General features: G+C 43.5%; 1 protein-coding gene across 1 annotated transcript in view; it reads right to left on the bottom strand.

Annotated features, from left to right (window-relative positions):
- Positions 1-13,444, bottom strand: part of LOC137321818 (protein eva-1 homolog C) — a 338,629-nt gene that overhangs the window by 13,165 nt on the left and 312,020 nt on the right. The window contains exons 6-7 of the mRNA XM_067984520.1: positions 11,545-11,703; positions 5,555-5,716 (exon numbers count right to left, since the gene is read on the bottom strand). Of these exons, the coding sequence (XP_067840621.1) occupies positions 5,555-5,716; positions 11,545-11,703 (321 nt within the window). The remainder of the gene's footprint in view (positions 1-5,554; positions 5,717-11,544; positions 11,704-13,444) is intronic.

Genomic DNA, 13,444 nt, shown 5'->3' with positions numbered 1-13,444 from the left:
TAGGGTGGTGGATGGGGTGCCAATCAAGCGGGTTACTTTGTCCTGGATGGTGTTGAGCTTCTTGAGTGTTGTTGGAGTTGCACTTATCCAGGCAAGTGGAGAGTATTCCATCAGACTCCTGACTTGTGGAAAGGCTTTGGGGAGTCAGGAGGTGAGTCACTCGCTGCAGAATACCCAGCTTCTTGTAGCCACAGTATTTATGTGGCTGGTCCAGTTAAGTTTCTGGTCAATGGTGACCCCCAGGATGTTGATGGTGGGGGATTCGGCCATTGAATAGAAATATAGAAACATAAACATAAAAAAAAGGAGCAATAGTAGGCCATTCGGCCCTTCGGGCCTGCTCCGCCATTCAAAATGATCATGACTGATCGTCTAACTCAGTACCCTGTTCCCGCTTTTTCCCCATATCTCTTGATCCCTTTAGCATTATGAAATATATTTATCTCCTCCTTGAATACATCTAATGACTTGGCTTCCACTGCCTTCTGTGGTAGAGAATTCCACAGGTTCACCATCCTCTGAGTGAAGAAATTTCTCCTCATCTCGGTTTTAAATGGCATACCCCGTATCCTGAGACTGTGAACCCTGGTTCTGGACTCCCCAGCCATCAGGAACATCCTCCCTGCATCTAGTCTGTCTAGTCCTGTTAGAATTTTATATGTTTCGATGAGATCACCTCTCATTCTTCTAAACTCTAGTGAATATAGGCCTAGTCGACTCAATCTCTCCTCATACGTCAGTCCTGCCATCCCAGGAATCAGTCTGGTAACCTTCGTTGCACTCCCTCCATGGCAAATACATCCTTCCTCAGATAAGGAGACCAAAACTGCATACAATACCCCAGATGTGGTCTCACCAAGGCCCTGTACAACTGCAGTAAGACATCCCTGTTCCTGTACTCAAATCCTCCTGCAATGAACGCCAATATACCATTCGCCTTCCTAACTGCTTGCTGCACCTGAATACTCGCTTTCAGCGACTGGTGTACAAGGACACCCAGGTCTCGTTGCACCTCCCCTTTTCCCAACCTATCACCATTCAGATAATAATCTATCTTTCTGTTTTTACAACCAAAGTGGATAACCTCACATTTATCCACGTTATACTGCATCTGCCATGTTCTTGCCCACTCACCCAACTTGTCTAAATCACATTGGAGCCTCTTTTCATCCTCCTCAGAGCTCACATTCCACCCCAGCTTTGTGTCGTCTGCAAACTTGGAAATGTTACATTTAGTTCCCTCATCCAAATCATTGATATATATTGTGAATAGCTGGGGCCCAAGCACTGATCCCTGCGGTACCCCACTAGTCACTGCCTGCCACCCGGAAAAAGACCCATTTATTCCTATTCTTTGTTTCCTGTCTGTCAACCAATTCTCAATCCATGCCAGTATATTCCCCCCAATCCCATGTGCTTTAATTTTGCACATTAACCTCTTGTGTGGGACCTTATCAAAAGCCTTCTGAAAATCCAAATACACCACATCCATTGGTTCTCCCCTATCTATTCTACTAGTTACATCCTCAAAAAACTCCAGTAGATTTGGTAAGCATGATTTCCCTTTCATAAACCCATGCTGACTTTGTCCAATCCCGTTAATGCCTTCCAAGTGTTCTGTTATCACATCTTTTATAATAGACTCTAGCATTCTCCCCACTACTGATGTTAGGCTAACTGGTCTGTAATTCCCTGTTTTTTCTCTCCCTCTTTTTTTAAATAGTGGGGTTACATTTACCCCCCTCCAATCTGTAGGAACTGTTCCAGAGTCTATAGAATTTTGGAAGATGATCACCAATGCATCCACTATTTCCAGGGCCACTTCCTTTAGTACTCTGGGACGTAGATCATCAAGCCCTGGGGATTTGTCAGCCTTTAGCCCCATTAATTTCCCTAGCACTATTTTTTTTTACTAATACTGATTTCCTTCAGTTCCTCCCTCTCACTAGACCCTTAGTTCCCTAACATTTCTGGGAGGTTATTTGTGTCCTCCTTTGTGAAGACAGAGCCAAAGTATGTGTTTAATTGTTCTGCCATTTCTTTGTTCCCCATTATAATTTCCCCCATTTCTGACTGTAAGGGACCTACATTTGTCTTCACTAATCTTTTTCTCTTGACATATTTATAGAAGCTTTTACAGTCAGTTTTTTTGTTCCCTGCTAGTTTACTCTCATACTTTATTTTTCCCCTCTTAATCAATCTCTTTGTTCTCCTTTGCTGAATTCTGAACTGGTCCCAATCCTCAGGCTTGCCGCTTTTTCTGGCAATTTTGTATGTCTCCTCTTTGGATCGAATACTATCCCTAATTTATTTTGTAAGCCATGGTTGAGCCACCTTCCTGTCTGGCGCAAAAATAAAACAGGAAATGAATAATTGTTGTAATTCCTGCACACGTTCTTTAAATATTAGCCATTGCCTATCCACCGTCATCTCTTTTAGAAAAGTTCCCCAATCTATCCTAGCCAACTCGTACCTCATACTTTCGTAATTTCCTTTATTTAGATTCAGGATCCTAGTTTCGGATTCGACTACTTCACTCTCCATCTTAATGAGGAATTCTATCATGTTATGGTCTCTCTTCCCTAAGGGACCCCGCACAACAAGATTGTTAATTAATCCTTTCTCATTGCACAATACCCAGTCTAGGATCGCCTGTTCTCTAGTTGGTTCCTCAACGTATTGGTCTAGAAATCCATCACGTACACACTCCAGGAATTCCTCCCCCACAGTATTATTGCTAATTTGATTTGACCAATCTATATGTAGATTAAAGTCACCCATGATTATAGTTGTACCCTTCTTGCATGCGTCTCTAATTTCCTGTTTAATGCCCTCCCCTACATCTCCACTACTGTTTCGGGGCCTATAGACAACCCCCACCAACGTTTTCTGCCCCTTGGTGTTTCTTAGCTCCACCCATACAGATTCTACATCGTGATTTTCCAAGCCAATATCCTTCCTCACTATTGCATTGATTTCCGCCTTTACTAGCAAAGCTACCCCACCTCCTTTCCCTTTTTGCTTGTCCTTCCTAAATATTGAATACCCCTGGATGTTCAGTTCCCATCCTTGGTCACCCTGCAGTCATGTCTCCGTAATCGCAACTATATCATACCCGTTAATATCTATCTGTGCTGTTAATTCATCTACCTTGATGCAAATGCTCCGCGCAGTAAGACGCCTTTAGACTTGTCGTTTGAAGATTGCTAGTCATCTTAGTATTATTTTGCACTATGGCCCTATTTGTTTTTCGCTCTTGTTTTCTCTGCCTTCCACTATTGCTTCTTCCCTTTCTGTCTTTTGTTTCTATCCTTGTTTCCCCCTCCTCTGTCCCCCTGCTCAGGTTCCCATCCCCCTTCCATTCTAGTTTAAACCTTCCCCAACAGCACTAGCAAACACCCCCACGAGGACATTGGTCCCAGTCCTGCTCAGGTGTAACCCGTCCCGCTTGTACAGGTCCTACCTTCCCCAGAACCAGTCCCAATGTCCCAGGAATCTAAATCCCTCCCTCCTACACCATCCCTGCAGCCACGCATTCATCTGGTCTATTCTCCTGATCCTATACTCGCTAGCACATGGCACTGGTAGTAATCCTGAGATCACTACCTTTGAAGTCCTGCTTTTTAATTTATCTCCTAACTCCTGAAATTCACCTTGCAGGACCTCATACCTTTTTTTACCCATGTCGTTGGTACCGATATGGACTACGACTACTGGCTGTTCACCCTCCCTCTCCAGAATGTCAAGGAGAGGTGGTTAGACTCTCTTGTTCGAGATGGTCATTGCCTGGCACTTGTCTGGCACAAATGTTACTTGCCACTTATCAGCCCAAGCCTGGATGTTGTCCAGGTCTTGCTGCTTGTGGGCACGGACTGCTTCATTATCTGAGGGGTTGCGAATGGAACTTAACACTGTGCAATCATCAGCGAACATCCCCATTTCAGACCTTATGATGGAGTGAAGGTCATTGATGAAGCAGCTGAAGGTGTTTGGGCCAAGGACACTGCCCTGAAGAACTCCTGCAGCAATGTCCTGGGGCTGAGATGATTGGCCTCCAACAAGCAGTACCATCTTCCTTTGTGCTAGTTATGACTCCATTACACCACATTTAGCTGCATTAAATGACATGAGTCTTAACGTTACAGCTAAGTTTAGGAAAACCAAAACTATCATCTTAGGCCACTACCACATATTCCACTCCTTTGCCACTGACTGCAACCTACTCCTGCCATAGTCTCAGGCTAAACCAGACTGTTCACAACCCCATCGGGTTCAACCCCAAACTGAGTTTCTAACCCCATATCCTCTCTATCACAAAGAACGCCAACTTCCACCTCCACAACATTACCCACCTCTGACCCACTTCAGTCCATCTGCCACTGAAGCCCTCATCACCACCACACTTGATTACTCCTTGCTAGGCACCAATCTTTCACCGTCCATAAACTACAGCTCATCCAAAACACTGCTGCATCCTCTCCCGTACCAAAACCTGTTCACCCATTGGCCCTGTCTTCATTGACTTACATTGGCTTCCAATCCTCAAGCACATTAAATTTAAAATCCTCCAGGCGAAAATTCTTTGAGGCCCATTTTCGAACCTGAATTGGCATGCCACAACCGAGTCTGGCCCAAAATTGAGCTGCACTAACATTATTTTGGCAAGCTGCGGGCACCTGTCGTGCCTCCACAGGCAGCTCTCCCATTTTATATGTATGTCGGGCCGTTTGCCTCACTGGCAGTGGCCTGAAAGTATGTCTCGGGGGGAGGGGGGAGAACAAGAGGAGGGCCAATCGCGGGCCAGCAGCAGCCCTTGGACATGCTGTTGAGCCAGGAGGAGCATTCTTGCTCTCCTGCTCCTCCTGGCTCAACATCAAACTTAAAAGACAAGCTACCTTCCTGGTGGCAGCCGCTTGCTAGGCCGTATCCATGCCTGGAAAACCCGAGTGGAGCAAACCCAATGCCTGCTCTGTTCAGGGCTGCAAAATTTCACTAAGGGAGTCTTAAACAGGCGTTATGAACCTCATCGGCACATGCATTTCATGACATCCTTCGGGTGCAGGTCGTTGGTCCCCAAAATTGGCCCTCATTGCACCCATTTTACGCCCATAAAATGGGCACAAAGTCCAATTTTTACTCCTCTATATCCTTGCTCCTCCCAATCTCTGCAATTTCTTCCAACCTTACAACACCAAACACTTTGTTCCTCTAATTCTGGCCTCTTGTAATCCCCCTCCTTTGTCCCACCATTGGCAGCAAAGCCTTTAGCTGACCTAGGTCCTAATCTCTGGAAAGCCCTCCATAAATCTCCCTGCCTCTTCACTTCTCTCTCCTCCTTTAAAAACCTTCGCAAAACCCATTTCTACTAACCTCTCTCTCCTTGGCGAGGCATGTGTTTTCATCATGCCTATCTGTGAAGCACCTTGGGAAGTTCTTTATGTTAAAGGTGCTACATAAATACAAGTTGTTGTTTTATGAAAAGAAAGTTTCTTCTATTACCATTATTATTTTTTTTACACTCAGTACCAAAACAAAATTGAAAGTATTGACCTACCTATGATATAAGAGTAGGTTTCCAGAATGTTGCTTAATAATGCCATCTCGGTCCGAACGCCCCTTGTTTCCAGAAGTTGTTTGCCTATCTCATCCACTGGGGCTGGTAGGGGTTTAATGTCCATTGGGTAATTGGAGGCTGATCTTCCTTTCTTCTTTTCTTCTACATTTACACATCAAAGCATCAAGTTAGATTTAAAAGAAGTCAAATACTACCCAACACATAGTATGCCAGGCAATGGTATGAAACTCTATATTATTCATGTGAAAGTTATAAAGTTATGGTGCACTTACAATAAAATTTCAAACAAAAGTTTTAAACCATACAGAAAAAAGCATAGATATATAGCAGGTGTTGTGTGACAGGGCTGCAATCCACCACCTGTGACTCCAGTGTATAATAGTAACTTTTCTTAGACTTTAGACCAAACACATTAAACCCTTGTTCTCCAATTCCCCAGAAGTAAAAGGCGGAGCCTTTGGATTTTATTGCTACCTTCAAAGGCTCTTTTATTATATTTAGTCAAGACAAGATATAACTTCCTCTCACAAGTTATAGATAAGGAATGTTAATAATTTAATTTAAATTTGCTGAGGATTGGCAATGCTTCTATAATAGAAGCATTGAGATGTTATCAGCTACCTCCCAGGCTTTGCCTAGAGCTGTTACATTTTAATATACTCCAAACAACTTTAATTCAATTGCTACGACAGATCTGAAATAAAGACTTCTCTACATTTCAGATATGGATGTATCTTAAATAAAGTTAAATACATTGGAGCCAAAAATCTGCAATCCTTCCAACACATTCCCACTGGAACTCTGGCGAGAGTAGGCAGAAGGGTTGGAAATTAGGTCGGGACACAGATATGCTGTTTCTGGCTTGATTTTGGGCATTCTGTGACCCCCATCCATCCAGTACAAGGCCAGTGGCATAGGACAGGGTGGGGCTGAGGATTCCAAACACCGGGTCTTCCTGCATGCCCAACCTCCCATCAGTTAGGTGCATCACTGGTGATGGATTACTTGGTGATACCAGGCCATCAAATGGCACAAGTGGGCTCCACTTAGTGGTCTAGGCCAAGATAATAGCCTGAACTAGGGTTGTTAACACTGGTTAATCACGTGACATTTTATCACGTAACATATGGTCACACAACATTTGATCACATGACATTTAGGATGGAGAGTAAGGAGAGTGAGAGACCAAACCCTTATGACCTAGAGTACGGGAGATGAAAGCAACAAATACCAGAGAGAGACTACGATCCTGAAAATCACCGATGTTGCAAAAAGTTCAGGAATAAAAGAACTTTTCTGTACCAGGACACACCCCATCCTCTCCCCTCTCGGGCAATGAGCCTCAGCTACAACCGAGCACTGAACTCCTCTCATAGAGCTGGGGTGATTTCTGCCACACAGAATAGTCTGGATAGGGTGCAACTCCATTGAAAGGGGAAAAGACAGAACGAAAACAAGTTTATTGTGATTGTGTTCACACTAGAGAATAGAAAGAAGTGCATCTGGAGGAAGGAGTGATAATATATAAACTTGATTTCAATGAAATGAAAATCAGGCGGGTGAGATCGGTTGCGATCGGCAGAGGGGAGGCTGAAGGCTTCCTTGATGGGCTGTGGGGAGCACTCCTGCTCCTCCTGGCCCAAAAGGAGTGCTGTAAAAGGCACTTACCTTGAAGAGCCGGCAGCTCCTGCCTGCCTTTCACCGCCAGATTTCCCTACCCCAGCAGCAATGAATTTTAAATCAGGCTTCCAAATACACAGTGGAAACCCAATTTAAATATGTTAATGAAAGACCCGCCTCGCCACAGTGGGACACTCGGATGCCATGAAACCCGCCGCCGTAAAAATGGCAACGAGTGCGTACACGGGGTGTTGGGGATGCGTTCCCTGTTTTATCATTTTTAACCACCACCCCCTCCCCGCCCCCCAACTGACACTCTCACCTGTCGTGGGGAAGTTAATATCGAGGCCAATGTTTCTCTCACAGTTGCTAATAAAATCTATTTGGTTGTTTTCAAAATTATATGAAGAAACGCTAGAGGAAGAAGAAAATGACACAGAGAAGCAAAAAGAAGAGAGAAGCAGAAGAGATTAGAAAGAAGAAGACAGAAGAAGAGGGGAGACAGAGAGACAGAAACAGCTAAATGAAGACAGCAGAGAAGGGTAAGAAAGAAACTTTGGTTTAGATTCCTGCCTGGGCAGAGTAGATCACTCACCCTTTATAGAATCTGGCTGACCTTCATTCCACTGAAATCAATGCGATGAAGATCAGGCAGGTTCCACAAAGGGCTGGCGACCTGCTCCGTCAAATTACTGCCGAAGCAGTATAGATAAAAATCTACTCCCCATTTCCCTGACTTAGTGGCCCCGATATTCACGGGGAAGGGTCTAGGAGACTTTTAGTGGCTGGGAAATCCAGGGAACAAGGAACTCCTGCCGAAATTAATGGCAGGACCTGATTTGAATTTTTTTCTCTGTTTCCCACCCTACAGCCGGCCAGATTGAAGGGAAGGCCTGTGGTAGAAGACCGCAGCCAGGGACCGGAGAGGAGAGAGGGAAGGGGAGGGGGGAGAAATTGCCTGGGGAAGAGAGATCATGAATTGGCTTGGAGATCGGGGAAGGGCAGCATTGGATCACCGGGGTGGGGGGGGGGAGGGGGAGGCGGGGGGGAAGTGATTGTGGAGGATCGGATCGCAGGAGTTCGGCCTGAAAATTGTAGAGGGACGGGTCATTGGATTGCGTGGAGGGTGCCTGATCGCTGCAGGTTTGCTTGGGGGGCTGGGGGGGGGGGAAGCACTCCTGCTCCTCCTGGCCCACGAGTAGTGCTGGAGAAGCAATTACCTGCTGGATCTGACAGTTCTTGCCTCTCTTTCGCTGCCAGGTTTCCCAAGCCCCGGGAAACCCAGCCCACAGCCGTTAAATCTAAATGACTGACAAAATCTGAGGCACGCAGCCTCATTAACATATTTGAATTACTGACCCACCTCTCGAGAGCAGGTTATTCGCCCGCCCTCAACCCGCCCCAATTAAACCAGAAGTAGGAGCGTTCGTGGCGGGTTGAGGTCGGGTTTCACACTTTTAAGCATTTAACCCACCGCCCCGCCCCGCCCCTCTCCTCTCCCACCCGTCCTGGGGGGTTAAAATCCCCCCATAGTGTGTGCATCACCAAAGTTGATTCACTAGCTCTTTAAAACTACATAACAATATAGGGGGAGATTTCATCAATGCAAGATACAATAAAATTGTAAACCTATTCTTTGTCAACAGGTTTATGATTTTGTTACATGTAATGTGCAGCAGAAATCTTCCTCCACATATAGCAACATTAGTGTAGAGGTTAGCATTGAGAACATTAAATATTCCTAGATATACATACCATTTATTCCTTGAAAAAAAACTATTTGTTGTTTATTTTTGTTACAGGGCTCCCTCTGGGGCCTTGTATTGATCCATTTCAATTCAATGGCGGTAGCAGGTGATGTCGGGGACAAGTTTCCTTCATACAATGTCACCCCCAATATCTATTTGTGGATAATGTGAGGTTATCCACTTTGGTCGTAAAAATAGAAAGGCAGATTATTATCTGAATGGTGATAGATTGAGAAAAGGGGAGGTGCAATGAGACCTGGGTGTCCTTGGACACCAGTCGCTGAAAGCGAGCATTCAGGTGCTGCAAGCAGTTAGAAAGGCGAATGGTATGTTGGCCTTCATTGCAAGAGGATTTGAGTACAGGAGCAGGGATGTCTTACTGCAGTTGTACAGGGCCTTGGTGAGACCACACCTGAAGTATTGTGTGCAGTTTTGGTCTCCTTATCTGAGGACGGATGTCCTTGCCATGGAGGGAGTGCAATGAAGGTTTACCAGACTGATTCCCGGGTTGGCAGGACTGACGTATGAGGAGAGATTGGGTCGACTAGGCCTATATTCACTAGAGTTTAGAAGAATGAGAGGTGATCTCATCGAAACATATAAAATTCTAACAGGACTAGACAGACTAGATGCAGGGAGGATGTTCCTGATGGCTGGGGAGTCCAGAACCAGGGGTCACAGTCTCAGGATACGGGGTATGCCATTTAGAACCGAGATGAGGAGAAATTTCTTCACACAGAGGATGGTGAACCTGTGGAATTCTCTACCACAGAAGGCAGTGGAGGCCAAGTCATTAGATGTATTCAGGAAGGAGACAGATTTATTTCTTAATGCTAAAGGGATCAAGGGATATGGGGAAAAAGCGGGAACAGGGTACTGAGTTAGACGATCAGGCATGATCATTCTGAATGGCGGAGCAGGCCCGAAGGGCCGAATGGCCTACTCTTGCTCCTATATTCTATGTTTCTATTCTATTTAAATGGATGAACAGAGGAGCTCTGTAACTACAAATAACATTTTTTAAAATGAAAAATTGGCATCTGTTTCATAGCATCATTATAGGTACAGCACAGGAGGAGGTCATTCGGCCCATCGTGCCTGTGTCGGCTCTTTGAAAGAGCTATCCAATTAGTCCCAGTCCCCTGCTCTTTCCCCACAGCAGTGTAATTTTTCTCCCTTTGAGTATTTATCCAATTGCCTTTTGAAAGTTTCTATTGAATCTGCTTCCACCACCCTGTGACCAAACTGCTTAATGTCTTTCCAGATCTGTGGAATCAGCTGTAACTGAACTCCTAAATCTGTGTCCTCTGGTTACCGATCCTTCTGCCACTGGAAACAGTTCCTTCTTATTTACTTTTATCAAAACTGTTCATGATTTTGAACACCTCTATCAAATCTCCGCTTAACCTTCTCTGTTCTAAGGAGAACAACACCCCAGCTTCTCCAGTCTCTCCACATAACTGAAGTCCCTCATCCCTGGTATCATTCTAGTAAATCTCTCCTGCACCGTCTTTAAGGCCTTGACATCCTTCCTAAAGTGTGATGCCCAGAATTGAACACAATACTCCAGCTGAGGTCTAACCAGTGTTTTATAAAGATTTAGCATAACTTCCTTGCTTTTGTACTCTATGCCTCTATCAATAAAGCCCAGGATCCCATATGCTTTTTTAACAGCCTTCTCAACTTGTCCTGCCACCTTCAAAAATTTGTGTACATGCAGTCCTAGGTCTGTCTGTTCCTGCACCTCCTTTAAAATTGTACCATTTAGTTTATATTGCCTCTCCTCATTCTTCCTAACAAAATGCAGCACTTCTCAGTTCTCTGCGTTAAATTCCATCTGCCATGTGTCTGCCCATTTCACCAGTCTGTCTATGTCCCCCTGAAGTCTGTTACTATCCTCCACATTGTTTACTACATTTCCGAGTTTCACGTCATCAGCGAAATTTGAAATTGTACCTACGTCCAGGTCATTAATATATACCAAAAAGAGGCCGTGTTCCTAATACTGACCCCTGGGGAACACCACTGTTTCCTTCCCTCCAGTTTAAAAAAACAACCGTTTATTCTCTGCTTTCTGTCCAATTTTGCATCCACGCTGCCACTGTCCCTTTAATCCTCTGGGGTTTAATTTTGCTAACAAGTTTATTATGTGGTACTTTATTAAATGCCTTTTGAAAGTCCATATACACATCAACTGCTACCCTCATCAACCCCCTCCATTACTTCATCAAAGAACTCAATCAAGTTTGTCAAACACGATTTGCCTTTAACAAATCCGTGCTAATTTTCATTTATTAGCCCATATTTTTCCAAGTGCCAATTAATTTTGTCGCGGATCATTGTCTCTAAAAGTTTCCCCACCACCGACGTTAGGCTGACTGGCCTGTAATTGCCAGGTTTATCCCTCTCCCCTTTTTTGAACAGGCATGTGACATTTGCAATTCTTCAATCCTCCGACACTGTCCCCATATCTAAGGAGGATTGGAAGATTGTGGCCAGAGCTGCCGCTGCCTTAGTAACCTAGGATGCACCCAATTTGGACCGGGTTTAGAGGTAGTTAGTCCTCCATTCTTCCTTTTAAAATGGTGCAAAATATCATACCTGGCAAAGAAGCTTCCGTTATAAAGGGTAACACATCATGAGAGAAGACACCATCACCTATAATGTTAGGATCATAAGGCTTGGGGTGTGGTGGAAAATTGGGGTGGTGAATCCCTTTATGATGAGTTGGCTTGGTTTCATCCAGTAGTTTCTTAGGCACTGTAACACAGAATAAATAGTATTGTATTGAGACACAATTAAAGCTCTAGAAAATTGGCCGCATGGAAACAGTATCCATTTGTAAGCCTAAATGGATTTAATTAATACCATAAATCAAATCCATCATTCTCCATTATGTTTCCTGGCATTCTCAGAAACATAAAGCTTTGGATAGGTTTTGCCAAACATGGTAACACAATATCATATAGACAAACCAACAAGTGATATAACTCAGCCAGTCTGCCTCACAATAATTTTCAGGTAAAAAAACATTATGTGAACAAATATTAATTTGAACTGACATTAAGATTAGATGGAACTTCTTAGGCTGCAAATTACTGTTGTCAAAGTGTGCATTCCGAAAATCAGCCCTAGTGTCTTCGGGGGCAGAGAAAACAGACAGAAAGTTACAAACACTAAATAATGAGTATCTTTTGTTTTGTAGGAAATTCAGATAGAGAGACTAACCCTGTATGCAACAGGTAATATACAATTCCAAATCATTGTTCAGTTACAGAAACAGGTTTCTACTTCATAGAGAAAAGCAAAAGACTATATTCTCCATTGCACTGCCAGTAAATGCTTTTATTGCAAATTAAAACATAGTGGACATATTTTTAAGAACTTGGGAAATTATTTTAAATGTGTAAACAGTTTCCTATATCTCAATTTGAAAGTTATTTTTGTTATCTTCACATTTCCACTTTATGGTTCTTCACACTGAGAGTAAAGGCAAGTAAGCTGCTCCCTGGTAGTTGCAAGTGGCATTTTTCATCTCTCAGATATTAGATCTATTTATTTTGGCAGAAACTGTTTTTGTGAACACACCTATTTAAAATCCAATATGGAAAATTCATGTTTATTACAGACAGGTTTTATCTGATAAAGATCATGCAAACCACTGGAGAGACATATTACACAGACAGAAAATAGCTGGAAATGAGTTTACAACTTGCCCTTTACAACAATGGCACCCCACATGAATTGATAAGAATACCTTAACAAAACCAAAGTTAACAGAATGCTGTGTAGATATTTATTTTGTCTTTTTTTAAGCAAGATTGTACTGTGTACTGATTATAATACAAAACACATTCATTACACAGTGACACCATTGGTCAGCTGCCATTTCATTAAAATATAGCAAAGTGTATTGTGCAGGGTATATCCAATGGATTGGCAGTCATGGCAAATAAAAGCTGTGTATTAAGCTGGTGTTTCAATTGGTAAATACATTGTCCAGTGTCAATCTGAGCCATAAACACCAAGAAGATCCCAAATTTGATCTACGGTCTGAATTCAGTCAGGGAACTATATTGGCCTCAGTGCCCTGGTGTAGCAAGTGGGAAAAAAACTAGAGTTCCCACACCAATCACTATCCAATGACTCTTGCCAGAAAGTACATGAGTCTGGATGTCAGGTGAAGACAGAGTCAAGCTTCGTTATGAGAGCAATAATCACTACTTAGGTTTGTACATGAAGAATTGCCACTTGTCAAGGTACTAGAGGGCAGCTAACACCCATACAATGATTCAGCACCTTCAGAGAGAAGGGGAGAAAATTGAAGGCAGAAAAATAATGAAATAGTCTCCTACTCACAAACCCCACTGGTCCACCACTGCTTCATGAGACGCAACATCAGAATGTTGTAATTATTTTTTTCTAATTTAAAAAAAATGCTTAGGAGGACGAGGTATATTAAAATAATACTTTTTGAGAAGAAACAAGTAGAATCTAGCTC

Source organism: Heptranchias perlo, chromosome 5 (genome assembly GCF_035084215.1).
Source record: "Heptranchias perlo isolate sHepPer1 chromosome 5, sHepPer1.hap1, whole genome shotgun sequence".
Classification (NCBI taxonomy): Eukaryota; Metazoa; Chordata; class Chondrichthyes; order Hexanchiformes; family Hexanchidae; genus Heptranchias; species Heptranchias perlo.
Note: the sequence above shows the minus strand (reverse complement) of the source record. Positions and strands in the feature narration are given on the sequence as shown.